This window comes from Xiphophorus couchianus, chromosome 7 (genome assembly GCF_001444195.1).
Source record: "Xiphophorus couchianus chromosome 7, X_couchianus-1.0, whole genome shotgun sequence".
Taxonomy (NCBI): Eukaryota; Metazoa; Chordata; class Actinopteri; order Cyprinodontiformes; family Poeciliidae; genus Xiphophorus; species Xiphophorus couchianus.
Genome location: NC_040234.1, coordinates 221,070 through 241,702, shown reverse-complemented (window position 1 = coordinate 241,702; position 20,633 = coordinate 221,070). Strand labels below are relative to the sequence as shown.

General features: G+C 37.2%; 1 protein-coding gene across 2 annotated transcripts; it reads right to left on the bottom strand.

Annotated features, from left to right (window-relative positions):
* Positions 1–11,103: 11,103 nt before the first annotated feature.
* On the bottom strand, positions 11,104–19,691 carry LOC114148949 (homeobox protein engrailed-1-like). Of its 2 annotated transcripts, XM_028024465.1 has the most exons (4): positions 18,913–19,690; positions 14,139–18,821; positions 13,374–13,900; positions 11,104–11,912 (listed from the first exon to the last, which is right to left on the bottom strand). In XM_028024465.1, exons 3-4 carry the CDS (start codon positions 13,870–13,872, stop codon positions 11,593–11,595), a joined length of 819 nt encoding a protein of 272 aa, XP_027880266.1. In that variant the 5' UTR covers positions 13,873–13,900; positions 14,139–18,821; positions 18,913–19,690; the 3' UTR covers positions 11,104–11,592. The 2 variants fall into 2 exon arrangements, with proteins under 2 accessions (XP_027880266.1, XP_027880265.1); XM_028024464.1 differs by having other exon boundaries at positions 13,374–18,821; positions 18,913–19,691.
* Positions 19,692–20,633: the final 942 nt, after the last annotated feature.

Genomic DNA, 20,633 nt, shown 5'->3' with positions numbered 1-20,633 from the left:
TTATCCACTGGACTGTCTTCCTACTCGTCTGATAAAAGACATTTTTCTGATTTTTGGCAGCTACATTCTTAAGGTGATAAATACCTCATTGCAGTCAGGTTGTGTACCATCTACTCTCAAACATGCTGTGGTCAAACCTCTTCTTAAAAAATCCAATCTAGACCCCAGTGACCTAGCAAACTTCAGGCCCATTTCTAAATTGCCTTTCTTATCTAAAATTCTTGAGAAATTAGTTTTTATTCAGCTTGAAATGTTTTTAAAAGACAATAATATAACTGAGAAGTTCCAGTCTGGGTTTAAAGTTGCTCATAGCACTGAATCTGCCTTGCTCCGAGTGTATAATGATCTCCTATTAACAGTTGATTCAGGCAACATTGCAGTTTTATTACTTCTAGATTTGAGCTCTGCATTTGATACTGTAGATCATCAAATTCTTTTACATAGATTAAAACACTGTGTTGGCCTGCGAGGCTCAGTATTCCAATGGTTCAAGTCTTATTTAGAAAACAGAACCTTTTCTGTTCATCTTGACCAATCCTGTTCTGGGGCCAGACCATTAAAGTATGGTGTTCCCCAAGGGTCAATTTTAGGGCCCATTTTGTTTATCTTGTATTTACTGCCTCTTGGTAAAATTTTCCAAAAATTTAATATTTCCTTTCATTGTTTTGCAGATGATATCCAGATTTATTTGCCCCTTAAATTGCAAAATGGTACAACTGATTCTCTTCAGCTGTTGCTAAACTGTTTAGCTGAAGTTAAATTATGGATGGAAAAAAACTTTCTTCACCTCAATGAAAGCAAAACTCAAGTTCTATTATTTGGTCAGAAACTTCAGACTACAAATCCAGATCAGATTCTTGGTTCTTTAGCTCGCTCTTATCAGACCTCTGCTAGGAATCTTGGTTTCACTTTTGACAGCTCTCTAAAGCTACATAAACAAGTTAGTTCTGTCGTTAAATCGAGTTTTTACCACCTTCGGCTTTTAGCAAAAGTTAAATCTTATTTCGGTTTTAAGGACTTTGAAAGACTTATCCATGCCTTCATAACAACTCGACTGGATTACTGCAACTCTTTATATAGAGGGATGGAAAAATCACAGATTCAGCGACTTCAAATGATCCATAACGCAGCAGCACGGCTTCTCACAGGAACCAGGAAGCATGACCACATAAGGCCAACTCTGGCATCTTTACACTGGCTGCCTGTCTTTTATCGAATAGATTTTAAGATTCTTTTGTTAACTTTTAAAGTTTTAAATGGGTTAGCCCCCCCTTATCTTCGGGACCTTTTAAATCTCCAGTCTGTGTCCAGAACGCTACGATCAAATAATCAGTTATTACTTACAGTTCCTCGAACTCGACTTAAGAGGAAAGGAGATCGAGCTTTTTCTGTTGCTGCTCCTGTTTTATGGAATAACTTACCTTTCCAGATTAGATCTGCCCACAGCCTGGACCATTTTAAATCGCTTCTTAAAACTCACTTTTACTCTCTGGCATTTAAATGATGTGTGTTCTGTTTTGTCATTTGTGTTGTTGTTTTTGTGTTGTTGTTTTGTACAGCACTTTGGTGCAGTCTTGTCTGCTGTAAGGTGCTATATAAATAAATTTGACATTGACATTGACATTGACATTGACATCCTGCTGATGATAGATAGAATTCTACTGTTATTTGTCATAATATTGTAAGCACCTTGCACTGATAAGATATAACAAAAGAAAGGAAGAGTACTCCAAACGTCACAAATCAAGGCTGATCACCTGAAATTAAAACTGGGTAGAAGAATAACTTCTGATGGAGATGACTGCAGTACAGAACAAGAAGGGCAATCTGAAAGAAAAATGCTCTGAACTCAAAGAGAAACTGAAATAGGTGGATGGCTTATGGTGGAGAAAAACAGACTTTTAAAGCTGCAGTAGGTAACTTCTGTAAAGAATATGTTTTTTTACATATTTGTTAAAATCGTCACAGTTTTAACACACATGTAATAACATACCGTCACTGTGTTATGATGGTATGTTATGAGATTTATTTTATTTATTTATTTTTCATGAGCATGTCTTCCATGTCCAAGTGTTTTACCTTTTGACATTTTTGTTGTTTTTTTTATCATGTTAAAAATGTGAGTGGGGTTTGCAGTGATGCTGCTGTCGTACCAGAAACAGAAGCAGATGGATCCCTCCTACTCATCTGAATGTGAAAGGATTCTTTAGTCAGTGTATCTTCAATCTGTCCCATTTGGTGCTGTGACCTCTGTGAGGCAGACTAGGGTCAGTGGTTCATCTCAGCATAATACCCTCCACCAATTCTGTTGTCAGTCAGAACTAGTCCCATTTCCCTTCTAACCACAAGGGCACCAGCGTTCTTAACAATAATCTAATTAGGTATTAATGAGCCCGGTAGCCTTGGATGTAATGGGCTTTTTATGGTCATGTTATTGGGGACTGTGGCGATGGAGAACAAAAGGTTGGCTGCAGTAAATAAGACAAACTACATTTATATAAATAAAGATGTGCATTATAGACATAGACATGTCTAAAATGTCTGTAAGAGTGATAAGGATGGAATATTACTGTTATTACTTGATCAATTATGATCACAACATTCAAAATGAAAATAATCTCCAATAAGATTCATTTTCATACTCCGCTCTTTTTATTTTTTTCTGTGCCACCTTTAGAGGTGGGAACTGCAACAGATATTTGAAAAGCGAGCAAGACCATGATATTCTTTAAAAAAAGAATTTTAAAGGTCCTGGAGGAAACCCAGAGGAAGACCCAGGACATGTTGGAGAGATTATGTATCTCTGCTGTTCTGGGAACGCCTTGAGGTTCCCTGGAGGAGCTGGAGCAGGGAGCTGGAACAGGGAGCTGGAACAGGGAGCTGGAACAGGGAGCTGGGTAGAGGGAAGTCTGGGCCTCCTTAGTTAGGTTGCTACCCCTGTGACCTGATCGGGATAAGTGGAAGGAGATGGATGGATTGATAGTTTAAAGGTCCACTATTATGCAAAATTCACTTTTTGCATGTGCTTCTAAAAACAGTCTCGAAACAGAAACAGTCCAAGAACAAAATAAATAATAATAATAAAAAATAAAAACACCCAACAATTTTTGGGAAATAAAGAAGTTCTGCTGGTGCCTGCAAAACAATCTGTTTCAAAAACCTGTGAATTGCTGCATCACCATTTTTGACCTAGCAACTCCAACTCCAGCCTGACAACCCAAGTACAGCTCCACTCTCTTCATTACCAGTTACAGCTGCAATGACTGCTGGAATTATATACAGTACAGACCAAAAGTTTTTACACACCTTCTAATTCAATGGGTTTTCTTTATTTTCATAACTATTTATAAGGCAAGAAATTCCACTTATTAACCTGACAGGGCAGGTTGACCTATGAAGTGAAAACCATTTCAGGTGACGACCTCTTGAAGCTCATCAAGAAAATGCAGAGTGTGTCAAAGCAGTAATCACAGCAAAAGGTTGCTACTTTGAAGAAACTAGAATATAAGGGGTATTTTCAGTTGTTTTACACTTTTTTGTTTAGTGCATATTTCCACATGTGTTATTCATAGATTTGATGCCTTCAGTGTGAATCTACAATGTCAATAGTCATGAAAATAAAGGAAACTGATTGAATTAAAAGGTGTGTCCAAACTTTTGGTCTGTACTGTATATATATATATATATATATATATATATATATATATATATATATATATATATATATATATATATATATATATATATAATCCTTAAAAATAATTCTTAACAATAAATAATTGTTAAGAAATAATTCAGCCATAAGGCTGAATGAAAAGTTCTAAGCTTGAGTCTCATAGACTCTCTTAAGGAATCGATCAGCTCTTGAAATCAGATCCTTATAAAACCTTATCAAATTAAAAGGAATAAAATTCTAAAATTGTATTCGATTAAGAATATTGTTTTGTCATCTCCCTCTTCTGCAAGTGCTCTCACTATCACAGACTGCAATCTCTATTTAAATGATTTCCTAGATAAAGTTGCCACCACCATGGCCTCTATAGTTCTCCAGTCTCTTGTCTTTGATAGATGGTCGTCTTTCACTCCAGTGCCATTATAAGACCTCCCATCACTGCTGGGTCAAATAAAAAGGTTTTTTAGCTCACTTGATGTCCTCCTCAGATCTTTTTTCCTAACTTCTCTTATCTCTTCTTTTATTTTGTAAAATTAGGGTTTTCAATATTGAGCAGCTAAAATTGTGCATTCGTTTTATTGTATAGTAAAACTAGAGTTATTTTCAAATTATAGCTGATATTTTAAGTTGCAAAAATAATGGTTGTAAGAGTACGGTCTTTTAGTTTACTTAGTTTTTTTCTGTATAAACTTTCCCAGCCCTTATGGTGAAACTAGGAATGTATTGCCAATTAAACCTCACTGTTCATCAGTAAAGCCTGCACCTTCTTTTTGGAACATCTTATCCATCAGTTATCCTTTGAACAAACTTTTGAGTTGGCCAGGAATTATTGTTTCCTTAAAACATTTTTTAAAGTAAACCTATTACGTCTGCTTAAGATTTGGATCAATAAAATGAAATGCTCATAAGTTACATTGCATCGGTGAAAAGCCTTTAACAGTGGTGCATATCATAATATTGTTATTGAAGCATCACCAAGGTCAAGCTCTTGTTTTGATTTGGATCACTGAATATGACAACTCAAACTCCTCCCAAAGTTCTCAAAGCACTTCCTTTCCCACCCTTCAAAGAATGGGGACAGGTGGCACATTTTTTCTAAGACTTATAAAATAAGCTGAGTCTCTGTTGTGAAACATTGTCTAGACAGATCATTCCCACTGAAAAGCTCAGAGAACGGTGGCTTGTGTTCATACTCTTCCTCCTTTGTCTTTCCATCTTCCCTGCTGGCACAAGACAAATACCAGGCTCCACTTCCTAAATATTTCCACAGTCGCAGACTGACTCCCTGTTGGGCCCCAGCATCCAGTGGAAGGCGGACCTCCGTGATCGGCCATGCAGAGCAACTACACAAGAGAACAGCTGGCTGCCCTGCAAGGCCATGCAGATGCAGGTGTCAATCATGGCTGGAAGCAAGCAGGACTGAAAAATGATAGCATTTGTGCTACCATGCAATTATTTTATTAAATCAGTTAAGTAAATGTGAAGTGTAAAATGATGAACAGTGCTGCAATACTATCCATTATTTTACCTGGAAAGCACTACTTAAAGGGTCACTTGGGAAGACTGCAGATATACAAAATGAAATATTCACAAAGGATCCCCAAGTTGGCAAGTTATTACCTTCTGAGGTTCAGAACTTCAACCTATGACAAGTATCTAAAATGTGTTGGCTTCTGGTTGGTAAGATGATATGAACCTCCAAGGGAAAGACATCTTTTTGTAGCTGACAGGCAAGAGACATGTCAGGAGTCAGAACTCAAAAGAGAGGGTTGATTGAGGCTAAGCTTCCCTCTACCCAGATCTTGTACAGGTGGGATCAGGAAAGGGCAGCTAGCATCTTTACAACCTCCTAGACATAAACTGAGTAGATTTTTACCTTCAGATTGGCACTACAGAGTGCATTTTGTAAAAAACCAGCTGTCACAGAGACAGTTTCTTCCCAGAGGCTGTCTCTCCTATAAGTACAATGAGTCTGAATAGTGAACTCCTCCCATGTGAAACATCTTTGATGTATATTTGTGTCCCAGCTGCCCTCCAATGTGTTGGGGTGAAACCTGGAGGCAGGGCTGCCCAGGTGAAAAAATAATAATCTACTTATGTATATTTCTATATTTAAATAGGCTGCATTTTTCTGAAATACATTTCAAATATGTTATCAATTGGACATACTTCTTAAGAATATATTCAAAATTAAAAATGCATACCTTTCTGAAAACATTTTGTTGTTTTAAAATGTATTTTGGTAGAGTTTATAAAAAATATGTTTTTGTAAAATATACATTACATTACAATTAAATATATTACTAAAATTATATTTCAGATTTTGGTGCAGTGAGTGTTAAGAGACGTCTCACACTTCTCCCATCACCTCTCCACCCAAATCTCATGGTGGTGGAGATCTCTGGTTTATGTAAATACAACTTTCTTCACCTCGATTCTATCAGTGCACATCTACAGTTCAATGTCATTCCAATAATATAATTCTGTTGAAGTCAAAGGTAATTATATCAGTTTGCTTCTTACTGGTTATATCTGCCATATTTGAAGCCTAAACTAAAAGTTTCTTCTGGTCCAAGTGTCACAAAACATACTTCAAATGTTTGGGATGCTAATTCAAATATTGCGCTGGAGTCGGGGTTTCCATCAATACCCACTTCTTCACCAGCGTCTACACAAAGTTTTACTGGTTTTTATTTTCTGAGGCATTGGTGTCAAATTATTCACTGGGATATCTACACTGAAAGAGCTTTAAGCTCCAGTTTTTTATTATCAAATATCATCAAAGTCTAACTTATCCATTTTTCCATAGCATCATTAACCACTTTCAGTTAATCTTAATGTTGCTCATTAATATTGTCCAATAATACAATCTGACCCAAACAGTGAAATAGGCTGCTGCTAAAATTCTGCAGTTTATTCAAATTAAACTGTTATTGGAAAATGTCAACATAGTCTTAATATACACATCTGTGGAATCAAATTACAGTCATTTACATAAATGAGATTATGCATAATCCATAATCTCATTTATACTACCTTGTACTTAACTTAGGTTCATCAAGTTAGTCCAGCTTACATGAACACATTACTGTATACTTAGGAAAATCTTGGAAACCAATTGCCTTAATTGAATAAATAACTGCACTGTAAAATGAATAAGTGGACATTACTTTAAAAAATGTTTGCAAACTTGTTGCCTCATGAAAATCAAGTTTACACCATGTCTGTCAAAAATGTGAGTATGGGTAAAATATACAGTACATCTTAAGTTTACACAACTTGACTAACTTGATCATTTGGAATAATATAATGACATACTAATATAACTTTATTATAAAGTAAGTTCTCCTTACTTTATAATTATATGCAAATTCAAGTCAATTTTTTTGTTTTTATTAACTTGTCCAATTTTAGTGAGTGTAATTTCCTAATGCTGAGTATAATCACTTAAGCACCAAAAGCATTTTTTTAAAACTTGAAATGACTTGATTGAAACAGTTCCTGACTTCTGTGGGGTTTTTTTGTTTTGTTTTGTTTGCTTCTCTGCCCAAACTTGACAGTAACATGGAAAGCAGTGGTAGTTTGTATTGTACACTGTTGTTCAGCAAAGCAAAAACACTCATATGCCAGAGCTGGATAGTCCTGAAGATGAACTTAGGACTCAGTCATGGTGCAGTTTCATATATGCAAATGGAAATGCCAAAAACTAGCGAATAAGAGCAGCAGTGCTCTGGACGTAGCCTCATTCCTGATCAAATGGCTGCATGGACGGAGCTTTGGAGTCATTATAGTGTGGCTATTTCTGTTTTATACTATTTTTAATTTTTGGTTCCCAAACATTATAGCTGGTGGGACTTTAATAAATGACATGCTAAGACATGTCTGATTGACACAGCAGCCAGGCAAAAGCTGCCTGTGCTGGTAAGATGGATGCTAACGATATCTCTATCTCTCTCTGTGTGTCATGCTTATGACATAAAGTAGTTTTAATGGTTTTTGTACTTCAATTTCTGAGAAAATAGTAATTTTCAGTTTTTTTGCAAAATATACTAATGTCATGAGGAAAACAGCTTCATAAGTGTTTGAGGATTTAATCATTTTTGTGTTTGATTTCAGCTTATTTACCGAACACTGATAAGAATATTCTGCCCCTACTTAAACAAGGTAATGCAACTATTTGCATCATTTATCTAGGTTTATCAAGCAAGACTGTTCTTTGTTTAACGTACTTTTTTATTTTGTTACATGAAAAAGAAAGTCAGACTAAAGTGAACTTAATTTTATCAAGCAGATTAAGCAAAACCGAACTTTGTATAAATTATTCAACTTTTTTAATATCCCATCTGTCCATTATTTTACGCTCTTAACCCTATAATTTTATTATAAATACCCAATTTGGTGTTTAATGAGATTTTAGGACTTAATATTATCTTATGATATGATTTTGAACTGTAAATGATTGTCCATCCATCCATCCATTTTCTTCCGCTTATCCGAGGTCGGGTCGCGGGGGTAGCAGCTTCAGAAGGGAGGCCCAGACTTCCCTCTCCCCAGCCACTTCTTCCAGCTCCTCCGGGGGAATCCCGAGGCGTTCCCAGGCCAGCCGAGAGACATAGTCCCTCCAGCGTGTCCTGGGTCTTCCCCGGGGCCTCCTCCCGGTGGGACGTGCCCGGAACACCTCACCAGGGAGGCGTCCAGGAGGCATCCTGACCAGATGCCCAAGCCACCTCAACTGGCTCCTCTCGATGTGAAGGAGCAGCGGCTCTACTCTGAGTCCCTCCCGGATGACTGAGCTTCTCACCCTATCTCTAAGGGAGAGCCCAGCCACCCTACGGAGAAAACCCATTTCGGCCGCTTGTATCCGCGATCTCGTTCTTTCGGTCATGACCCAAAGCTCATGACCATAGATGAGGGTGGGAACGTAGATCGACCGGTAAATCGAGAGCTTCGCTTTTTGGCTCAGCTCTCTCTTCACCACGACGGACCGGTACAGCGCCCGCTTGACAGCAGACGCTGCGCCAATCCGCCTGTCGATCTCCCGCTCCCTTCTTCCCCCATTCGTGAACAAGATCCCGAGATACTTAAACTCCTCCACTTGGGGCAGGACACCCCCCCTGACCCGGAGAAGGCACTCTACCCTTTTCCGGCTCAAGACCATGGCCTCGGATTTGGAGGCACTGATCCCCATCCCGGCCGCTTCACACTCGGCTGCGAACCGATCCAGCGAGAGCTGCAGATCACGATCTGATGAAGCCAAAAGGACCACATCGTCTGCGAAAAGCAGAGATGAGATCCTGAGGCCACCAAATCGGATCCCCTCAACACCTTGGCTGCGCCTAGAAATTCTGTCCATGAAAGTGATGAACAGAATCGGTGACAAAGGGCAGCCCTGGCGGAGTCCAACTCTCACCAGAAACGAGCCCGACTTACTGCCGGCAATGCGGACCAGACTCTGACACCGGTCATATGTAAATGATTGTAATTTTGAAAAAAGTTCAAAAATAAAACGAGAATGTTAATAAAATGTTTCCATCTGCATCAAAAATATGTGCTGGTGAGACATTTATTATTCTGGATCTGAAGACAGGGGCCACAAATGGCCCCCAGGTCGCACTTCAGACTTCTCTGCTTTTAGTATTATTATTTTTTTTAGCCTTTATTTTATCTGTATAAAAAGCCCATTGTGTGATTTTTTGTGTTGTATGTGTTTCTGCCTCTTGGCCAGGCGAGGTTTTAAATTTCAGTTCCAATAAAATGGTCCATTTCATTGAATCGGGTTGTTGTCAAACGACCATTTTTTTTATTCTTGCGATCTGAGCACTAATGACCTGCCTGTCATCCTAATGTTGGTTTGCATTTGCTCCTGATCTATCGGGAATTCTGCTCTGGCTAAGGAGACACTATTAACCTTTTTCAATTAGTTGTTTTGTATCTTTTCATGAAATCTGTCAGTCACATTAGCGTTTGATATGGGAACGCATTGCGGTCACAATGTAACGCCATGAGACGGAAGCCCAGACTCACCAGCCCTGCGCCCCATAACAAAGATTCATCCTGGACTAAACGGGTCTAGAAAATGGATGGATGGTTCAGTGGTGGAAATGTAAAATCTGAATGTTTATATCCTAGTTTATACTTCAAAGTGCGAATAATAAGTAAATAGACTTTGACTACACCCGCCGCTTCTACAGCTCAACCATGTTTATTTATTCAACCATAAAAGCTAAAACTCTTTGTCACATTTAACTTCTTGTTATATATTTACATTTCATGTGTCTGAGAAGTTTGAAATGTTTTGTAATAAATACCCTGAATGTAAACATAATTTTAGTTTTTACATCAGTGTTGATCACCAGCCGTTGAGTTTCTGTAACGTAAAAAGAAAAACCCACATCTCGGTTCCCTCAGGCCATCGGATCAGTTCCACATTAAACCTTTTTCTTTGGTTTAACTGACAGAATGTGGAATAATAAAAAAGATTTTTTTTACTTCTTGTCTACTTTGGAAAAGTTGCTCTATGTTCAAATACTTGATTGCATTAAAACAAGTATTTTTTAGATGTTCAAAACAAAATGTTTTCAATTTTAAATGAAAGACTTTCAAGCATTAATCTCATTAATTAATTAGATATCAATGGTCTTTTGCAGCTGCTTGTAGCCAACAAAAAATACGTAACAAGAATAACAGAGATAGATAAATACGGGAACAATCGATTTGATGACATTCAGTTAGGTGAGAAAAGCTTTTCTTTTCTTTTCTTTTCTTTTCTTTTCCGGGCAGAAAAGCCAGAGATCGGCCTGAACTTGCAGCATATTTGTGTTCCAGGCTTGAATTTGGATGACTGTTGATGAAATGGCTGAATGTAACACGAGACAATTTCATGCTCTGCAAAGCTTCAACATCTCTGACAGCGGCGAGTTCCACGGTGTGAGTTCACCTCTGTACCAAGAATCCCGCAGTTCCACTCAGCAGGACCGATGATCCGAGACCCCACGCTGCCTGCCACTAAAGGGACAGCAGCATTTCAGTTTCATCCGCTGGAGTCAATGGGGTCAATGTGGGAATATTTGATGGGGTAGAAAAGAGTTTATTTTGAAAGGTGCAGCCTGAGATCGTTCCCTCTGCCTCCTGACTCTCTTCTCTCTCAGTACCAGTCTTACTGATCCGAACTTCCACTTCAACTGAATACACAAAAATGTTTATAGCAATAACCGTCGCTTATCTTGTAACATAACGTTTTTAAACAAAATATTAAAAATATTTAATTACAAACCGTATAAACATGACATTTTCTACATTTTTTATTTAATTCGTAATATTTGTGCTTACGAACAACATTTACGGAACATTTGACCGTATTTATCGAGACTCTTGCTGCCCTACAAAAACTGAAATGTCTCGTAGTATTGAAGAGCAACACAACTCAGGACTAATGCCGTTCTTTTAGCTTATTTATTCAGCAGTTCATCGTTGCATTTACACTTGGAAGAAATTTGTTGGGCTAATCAGAACTTTACGTTTTTTCATTTACCAACAATCAGAACTGTGTGGCGAAGCGCAGCAGACAAACTTCACATCTGGAGACCCGCGGCTCCTATAGCTGAAGGAATGTGAGTCTAAATTTTCCAAACATCCGCTGTTGTTGCTCCGTGGTGGACAATTTGAGGAGCAGTAGTAGTACTAGTGGTAGTACTAGTGGTCGTATTATTGTCCTGGTTTCGGCAGAACCTGAAGTTGAATATCCAACTTTGATTGATCGTTCAGCTTTCCGTTGAAAATCTTTGGTAGTCTTTTGTTTCCTCTTTATCGGTCCAGTTGAGAAAAGTAACTGAACTGGACGAGTAGCTGGTTTCACTCTGCAGCCAACACTTGGACCCTCCCACTGACCCGGGATGCGGTGTTCGGGTCCAGCTCAGCTCTCAGTCGCTGTCCTCTTTGTCCTGCTGTGTGGTTGTGGTTGAATGGTTGTAGAGTCCCTGGGCCATCAGCTGCAGCGCCAACCCGTTCTTAAAGCCACTGGCCTTTTTAATCTTGGCCCTTTTGTTCTGAAACCAGATTTTGATCTGAGACTCGTTGAGGTTCAGCTCCCGGGCCAAAGACAGCCGCCGCTGCTCCGTGATGTAGCGGCTCACCTGGAACTCGCTCTTCAGCCTCTGGAGCTGCTCTGCAGTGAAGGCCGTGCGCGGCCGCTTGTCTTCTTTGCAGCTTTTACATTTTTTCAATTTCCGCGTCCTTGGGCCTGCAGTAAGAGCAAGTGACAGCAAAGCGAAAATATGAATATACAGCGCATCCAAATCACATAAGAATCAGAGAAAATACCTTTTTGCACCTTCTGCGTTCAATAAGTTTTTCAGTTTCAGCATTGAACACACCTCTGAACTGAACCCCTTCAGAACTGAACCGAACTGAACCGCATTAGAAACCCGAAGCGGATCGGAGCTAAAACTATGGAGGCCTTGGACTAAACATGGTTCTGTCTCGAGTTCAAAGGTCACACATGATGGTGGAACAAAACAAACTCATTCATCTCTTTAAATGTTATAAAACGGGTTTAAATAGATGCCGCTCATTCTATAATTAATCTCTAACTTACTGGATGAAATAATCACACTATTACTATTATTATTATTATTATTATTATTATTATTATTATTGAATTTAGTGATTCATCTGAAAGGTGTGTCCTAAGACCAGCGGCATAAAAAAGCAATTCATTTAGATTTTTATGGTTGCAAAACTCAGGGAAGAAATATGTCCACTGAGTCATTTCTACCCGTTTGACCATTTAAACTTTAGCTGTCAGTCGCACTAGGCTTCTTTCTTTTTTGCTTTATTTTAGTCGTTGTTACTCGTTTTCACATCTGACCCAAGATTAGCAACACTGAGGGAAACATGCAAGAAAAGCAGGCAGTGAGTCAGAAACAGCATCGACACCTGAGTCACGAACCACACTGAGAAAAACCCTCTGCACGTATACACGGCATTATTATTATTATTATTATTATTATTATTATTATTATTATTATTATTATTATTATAACATTTAAGGGTCAAATTAGGTGAAGTTCAGTTAATAAATTTAACTGAACACGATCATGAATCCATTCCATGTTTTCTAAATTGGAAGTTGTTGAAAGCTGATTTATTCACTTTGTGTCTGTTCCTAACGAATAAACGTAATAAAATAAAATTAAAATAAGATGACATTACACACATTCCGCTGACAAACGGATTTTTAAAACACAATATAAAACTTGGACAAAAACAAACAGAAGATTCAGGTTTGACGAAAAGCTGTTTTAAAGAACATTTACTGTAATTAAAGTGTTACTTTGTAGCTTGTTTTTCGTCTTAATTTATTTTATTTTATTTAAGTCTCTTCCAAATTCTAACTGAGCTGTAATTTTAGAGTATAAATAAGCAAAAATAGTTTATTTTAGAATATAATAAAAAATATATTTTTGTTTTATGGACACAAAGGTAAAATAAAATGGAACTGTGTGAAGCAGGGTTATTGTAAAGTTGGATCTTTCAGGGAAAATGTATATTAAAAAATCTAATGTATTTTTTGGAAAGTCTGTGCGAATGGATATGGTTTGTTTGATCAAAATTAAATATCTATAATCGATATCCTGTTGTAACATATTTTACATCAATGAACCCGTTCGGCTTGAATCTGTTTGTGAATCCATCGTCTTACCAGAAGAAGGCCTGTCAGAGTACCGGGTACAGTAGACCCAAGCGGGCCAGAGCAGGGCCTGGCCCTCCGGTGCGGGGGTCCCGGTCCCGGTTCCGGTCCCGTTCATCACCACCAGCGAGGAGGCAGAATGTTCCTCGTCCTTCTCCTCGTATTTTAACCCTTCGCTGGTCTCGTCAGAGCCCGCGGTGGCTGTCAGTCTCTCGCTGCTGCACTTCGTGGTACTGGCCGCAGAAACGGTGCTGTCGCTGCTGCAGCTGGAGTCCAGGCCCGGTGTCCTGGAAAACGGTCTACCAAGAACCGGGTGAAGCCGCTCCAGACCAGAGCTCTGTGCCTTCTCTCTCGGACTCAGATCGAATTCCCTCTTGCATCCGAAATCCGGCCGTAAAATGTTGTCAATGAAGAAGTTTGTTGTTCTGTGGTTCTGTGGGCCGGCCTGCAGAGGGGAACCGCTTTCTCCCTCGCTGCTGTCCGGGCTGTTTAGGTCCCGCTGTTCTTCCATCAATGCCTCTGATAAAAGTGTGTTCCTCCTACACTTATAAAAATACATCTGTGTCCAAATATGTCAACAGAGAGAATTACAACATGATATTTATATTTTTGTTTAAAGACATGGTGAAAACGTGGATATTCAACCTGCCTAAAAGACGTCCAGCGCGCGTCAGTGACCCAAAGATTGACTGTGCTTGCTATTACGCACAGCTCTGACACACTGACGGATTTTCACCATTCTTTTCTTAAGTCTGCACGGCAGATCTCCACACTCACCATCCGCCAGTGCATCGCCAACATCCAGGACGGCCAATCACTGCTCGTGACACTCTCAAACCCAGAATGACGATGTCCAATTAGGCCAAGCGTCTCTGATCCAAAAGTAAAAGAGAAGAAGCACCTCCTTCAGATCAGAGGGAAGCAAAGCAGAGCAACAGAGCAACAGAGTCTGCAGCCACTAGCTCCAGAAAAAACCCTCACTTATATATATATATATATATATATATATATATATATATATATATAAGTGAGGTTTTTTGTACATATTTTACAGTGAGTGTTATTTTTGGAGGTGATGTTTAAAAGTCTTATCAGTTATTGTTAACAGTTTTTTTTCTTGACAGCATTTTTTTATTTTGCATTGTGAATATAGTTGATCTTTTTTTACTAAATTAATATTTAAGTAGGCATGACACGTCCTAGGGTGAGTTTTGGTAGAGGAACAATGTAATCCACAACATCACCGCCTCGCCTAAGTTTTTTGGTTTCTCCAGGTTATAGCAGGGAAATTCCTAGTAACATTCATGAGGGTGGGGCTGATTTGTTTGTTGATCACAGCGTTCAAACTCCTCAGACCTCTTCCCCTGTAGAAAGATAGAAAATTCAGTCACAGAAAGGTTACAGGCAGATAAACTAACCAGTGCAGAGAATACAATGTGCACTAAATTTGTGGCACTGCAATAGACCTCACACAACTCACCATGGTGATGCCAAAAAAAACCCAACTATTTTAAGTTACTGACAAATGCTCTGTTCTTGAATGGGTCAAGCATGATGTCAATGTATTTGAAAAAGAAGAATGTTAGTATTACAGATCAGCCTGGTGAGGAAGAGCCAGAGCTGTAGTGAAAATAGACATATGCAGCTCAGTGTTGAAAAGCAGCCTGAAGCAATTTATGCTATTCTCAAACAACACTTCAGTGACATCATATACTCACTGACTTCTACTGCACACTTCCCAGAGCTAAACGTCTACCGTTTCTTTGTTGTTTTTCTTTCTTTTTTTTTAATCTAAAGGGTTATATTTGTCGGTGAAACTGTTTCTGAATGTTTTCCTGGGTTTAATCCGAGTTCAGTGCTTGCACGTGTTATTCATTCTGATTGTGGTTGGAGCTGTCCCGTTTGGATCCTGACCACTGTTCCCTCCTATGAAGCAACAAAAGCACCTCTACCAAGGTGTTTCCTATGTCACCAGGCTGGGCACATGAAACATCGGTGTCCTGACATATTGTCCTCAGTGAGTCGGTCTGCTACTATCCCTCCTCCCTATCAGGAAAACTAGAAGGCCACATTTTGAGGTCAAATTTTGCTCAGCACTTTGACCCCTTCAAAGCTCTGTGTGAAAGCAAGTCTGACCGACAGAATTCCTGGACCAAACTAGCAGCTGAATGGACCTTTTGTCCTGTTTTATCTATTTCCCATTTCAGATGTCTGTTTTAGTGTTTTTGATTATAACTGTTTCATAATTTAAAATCAACCTGTTAAAAGGAAATAAATTAATTTGTTTTCTTACTTTTTTAAATCACCATCATCCCATTTATATTAGAAATAAATTGATTGATTTTTTCCCTCAAAGAACTATAGAATATTTTTTGGTTCTACAAGTCTAAACAAAAAGACTGGATAAATGAAATGATCATTTTTCACTGATAAATGAAATGATGGCCATGAGGAATAACAGTATAAGAAATGAAACCGGTTTCACCTGTTTGGTCTTCATGCCAAGTCACATATTCAGAGATGGTCCTGAGTGCCACATGCCATGAATGGGCAACTTGTTCTCCCACCATGTTCAGGGCACAACTGAGGCAACACAGAACATGTGTCCAAGAAATAATTGCTTATCTATAGGCTCTATTCTCCTAATGAAACATCCACTATCAGAGGACATTTTTCTCCGTTATGTCCAACACTGGGCTGGGATTTACGGCGTTCCTTTCACAAAGAAGAAACATGCAGTAAGATTTAGGTAGATACTATTGGTGAACTTTTTCATTGTCACTTGGCAAAATAATAAATTTAGTCCAGTTTCATAATTTATTTTCTATCAAAAGTGAAATTACAAGAAAGCTTAAAAACAAGTAGAATATTTAAATACAGAAAATTTTATTCATCAGTTTCGGAAACTTTGAGAAGCTAAACTCACCTTCGTAGACACACACTGTAGCAGAGATTCACAATGAACACTTGGCAACTTCAAACTACAGTAACTATGAGAATAAAGCTGGAAAAGAGAGACACCTGCTGGCTGAACGAGAGGAGTGCATTTTTTTATGGCTGTCAGTTTTTTTCTAATTAGCCTAAACAGTAATAAGAAAAGTAAATGTTCATTGTTATTAATTTCTATATTATTTTTCACTGATCTTAAAGAACTTCTCAAATCATGCAATTTCTCAAAAAAGGGTTGAAATACTTTTTACACAATTTTTTTTATAATATACTTTCATTTTTTATTTATAATTGCTTTTCTCTCCCTCTGATTGCAGGAAAAATCAGAGGAAAAAAAAGCAATCATGAAAGCATGATTACCACACAGATGGGATTCATAAATCATGCACAGAGCAAGAAGGATAATAAGTTCAAAATGAAGCTGACTGGAAAAGCCCCATTGTGTCTTTTACTGAGAAGAATGAACTTCTGCTGCAGATCAGTACTGCTTTGATTAGCTGATTGTAGTTTGATTTATCATTTTTTCAATATCAACAATACCTACCTAAACTTTTAGGCATTCACACTTGACAAATGAACTTCTCTTTCTCATAGCACTGAGGAAAACTGGGCCAAGATAGAGCAGAACCTCGCAAAGAATGAGACTGTTGACTATTTTCTCCTTTCTACCCGTTCTTTAATTCCTCTTCTTTTAACTTAAGACAAAGATTAAAATTATGGTTTAGATTTTTAATAAGCAATCAAAAAGGCTCCTGAGAATTAAATAGACCTTTAAATCTGCAAATGTGGCATAATTTAGTGACTTTACTTAGCAAATTAGGCTTGCTTTATTTAGTTTAAGACACAAATGACTGGACAAGATTTTATTTCTTCTGATCTTTTCTAATGAGTTAAATTTCCAATGTTTATTTTCTGTCAAAAAATAGAAAACATGCATTTCCTAGTACAGCTTTTTGAAACAAATGGGAGGTTTAAGAATTCACCAATAAAATTAAACACGTTTTATTGATAAGTCAAGGCTGTGTTAACTTTGATAGCAAGTAAAATTAGTTGTTATAGAGATGAAAGTCATTCACAAATACCTATTGTTATTATATTCCTCATCAGCTGCTGTTTCCCAATGAAAATCATTGATGAACTTCATTAATGCATGTAAATGTTTTGGACAATACTATATAATTTGGATTCCCCAAATGCAGAAATATTACAGAATTTAACTGTCTTAGAATATTTCTGTAAATGACATTTACTTTTTGACTTAAACGTTCTGAGCAGTCAGGGATCTACAGTACATTCAAATATTTTTAACACAAATTGGCTGGAAATCGTCGGTGAGGACATATGCACATTTCAATCAGAGAAAAACAGTGATTAAAAAGTTTTATTGACATAAATGAATTAATGTTCTTCACCCTGGTGAGAAATAAATATAGGCTACTAAGTATGTTAAATTTTAACATACATACATAGCATACTTTAAGTCAGATTAATCATGAGTATACTTCAAGTTCACTTAGAATTAGTTAACTTAAAGTGTGACATTTTGGAACAACTAATTTTGAGCTTAGTGTATTTTAATCGTATTTAAATTGTACTAAAGCACAATTTAAAGTGTACTAAGTGTACTTCAACAAACGTTTTTGGACAACTTAAGTTAAACTTAGTGTACTTTAAGTGTATTGCTTTTTATGTAATATAAACGTGCATGTTTAGTATATTTTGAGTGTACTATTTTTGTTATTCAATTACATTTAAAATATACTTAGAATGTATTTTAAGTATATCGGCATTACATATTTTATGCATTAGTAATGTGATTACAGTATGCTACAATTACACTTTTGTTTTATTATAATTGCTGATGAAGTACACTTTTTAGATACTTAATGTATTTTATTATTCTGCTTTGCCACTTTGTACATTACATGCTTCATACACACTGCAGCACTGCAAACACATCAGGATCAATTACAACACACTTTACAAGTGAAACTAATTACATTGTGCTTTCAATATATAACCATTTTGGTCACACTTTGTTTGATGAGGTGTGCATAGGTCTGACATAACACTGTCATCCAACTTTTAAAGCAACTTCTCATTAGAAGTGTCATTATTTACCGAATAACACTTCATAACACCTATTAGTATGTTCCTAACAGGTGTTATGTTTATGACAGTATCATGTCAGTCTTATGCACACCCTGTCAAATAAAGTCTTCCTCACATTTTTCAAGAATACATTGCCAATATGCTATCACAGAATTGTACAAATTGTCAATACATTTAAAGTTTACAGACAACATGCTTATGAAAATCAGCACAATAAAACAATAGATACACTTTAGAGGAAATGTGAAATATATTTCACCAAGGATAGAGTATTATTTTAATACAATGTCACAGTATTCCAGTATTATTCCAGACAAACTGACATTTCTCCGTCCTAAGAACAGTGAGGATCAACGACAGAAGATTCCTATTCACTGGACCACTGCGCTTTACAGAAACCTACGAAAAAGAACAGTAGAGCAGTTAAACAGAGAAAGTTCTTGTATTTTAAAGAGTACAGAAAAACAGCAAAGAAAAAAGTAAGACTTACAATTTTAAGACGTTGTGGATTCACTTATGTATGTGACATCATCAGAACTGGTTGGTGATCTGGTGGAGCCAGAGCCTCTTCTGAGACAGGAAAGTCTTCAGGCTTTCTAATTCTTGTTCACCGACTTCCTCTTTCATCTTTATTTATTTAAACTGCAAAAATATGTTGAAGATAAAAACAATGATGAACGAGTTATAACAGCCACACAATATCAAAGTGTCTTTGGCATACTAAGTTTAATTAAAACCAGGTAAAGTTTATGAAGAAAACTATATCAAGTTCCAACAAACAGCCTCCATGCTGTTATAACATGAAGTGGAATGATTGTTATAATAACTATTTTTTAAAAATCACAATAAAACTGATAAATTATTTCTGAAACCAACGTAAGTTTGTTTATATATGTACTGCACTATTTATAATTAATCGAAGATAATTTGCATTTTGAAGCAAACTTACCACCAACTAGCAACACGTTAGCAGCCTTCGTCCCTTCGGGCTCCTTTGGTGACACATATTTCACTTCCATCCGGTTCTTGTCTAGTTGTGTTGTCGTCTAACTCGGAGTATGATGTCACCAGCTTGAATTTACCAAAACTACTTATCATCAAGGCCCTCTCTACTTTTAAGGCAATATTATGCGAGTAAAAATGGCAAATTTGAACATTTCTTGGTTTATCAGGTTGTTGCTTCCTATAATAGACAAAATTTTCTTGCAGGTCTTTCAGTAACGTCTGTTTTTGTTTGAAGATGAATCACTCACACCAGAGCCTTTTTATCTGGAAAAATCTTAAAGTATATTTTACAAAAAATATACTTTTAGATAGTGTACCAAAAATACATTTTTAACAAGAGTACAAAAGTTTCTAAAAGTATATTTATTTCACATTTTTAATATAATCTTAGTAAGTATATTTACTCGATAACATACTAAAAATATATTTCGGAAAAATACGGTATACAGTATTTAAAATATGTTTAATGTAGGAGCTATTTCTCTATTTACAGTTAAATCTTAGAATTTAGATTATTTAGTTTATTTTTATTTGCTTATTTTCTGGTTGATTTAGAATTAGAATTTTTGTTCAAGTTTAGTTATTTAGAATAAGCTTTTTGGCTAGTAATTCACTTAATTAGTTACTTTCAGTTTGGGACGTGGATGTTTCACATTATAAATAGGCAGGTTTAGGCAGCTCATTATGGAAGTGTGAGAGACGGAAGGTGGAAGAAGAAGTGAGAGAACGTACCAAACAAACGAAGGCAGTAGGATTTGATTTGGTGGATCGCATAAACTGTACATTGACTGTAGCAACATGGCTTCTACATCAGGAGGAAATAGTGGAAATGAGATGGAATGGATGATATCAAGATCCGCAAGAATGAAAAGAGCAATTAGGAAGAGACAAGAAAGGACGAGAAGTTGGTCGGAAGAAAGTGAGGCTAGAGCAGAAGTTAGCAAAAGGACAAAAACAAACCAACGGGCGAGTTCATGAGAACAGGATGACTTTAACATAGAAGTAGAATTCAAAGTAATGGTGGAATTCAAGCAAGATGGGGGATATATTCACCCAATAAAACTGACCAAAGCAATAGAGGAAGAAATAGGGAAAATTAAAACGGCTAGAATCATGAATAACAGAAGAGTGCTAATACATGCTGTCAGTGAATCTCAACAACAGAAGATAATCAAAATGAAAACCCTGATGAGGAAAGAATTAAAA

What these genes read in the sequence shown, in the direction of transcription:
- LOC114148949 (XM_028024464.1), bottom strand. Translation starts at nt 13,920, where the DNA reads ATGTATTTTTATAAGTGTAGGAGGAACACACTTTTATCAGAGGCATTG. An exon ending in CTCTGACAGGCCTTCTTCTG is followed by an intron (nt 11,913 to 13,373) that starts GTAAGACGATGG and finishes CTCTTACTGCAG; the next exon opens with GCCCAAGGACGCGGAAATTG.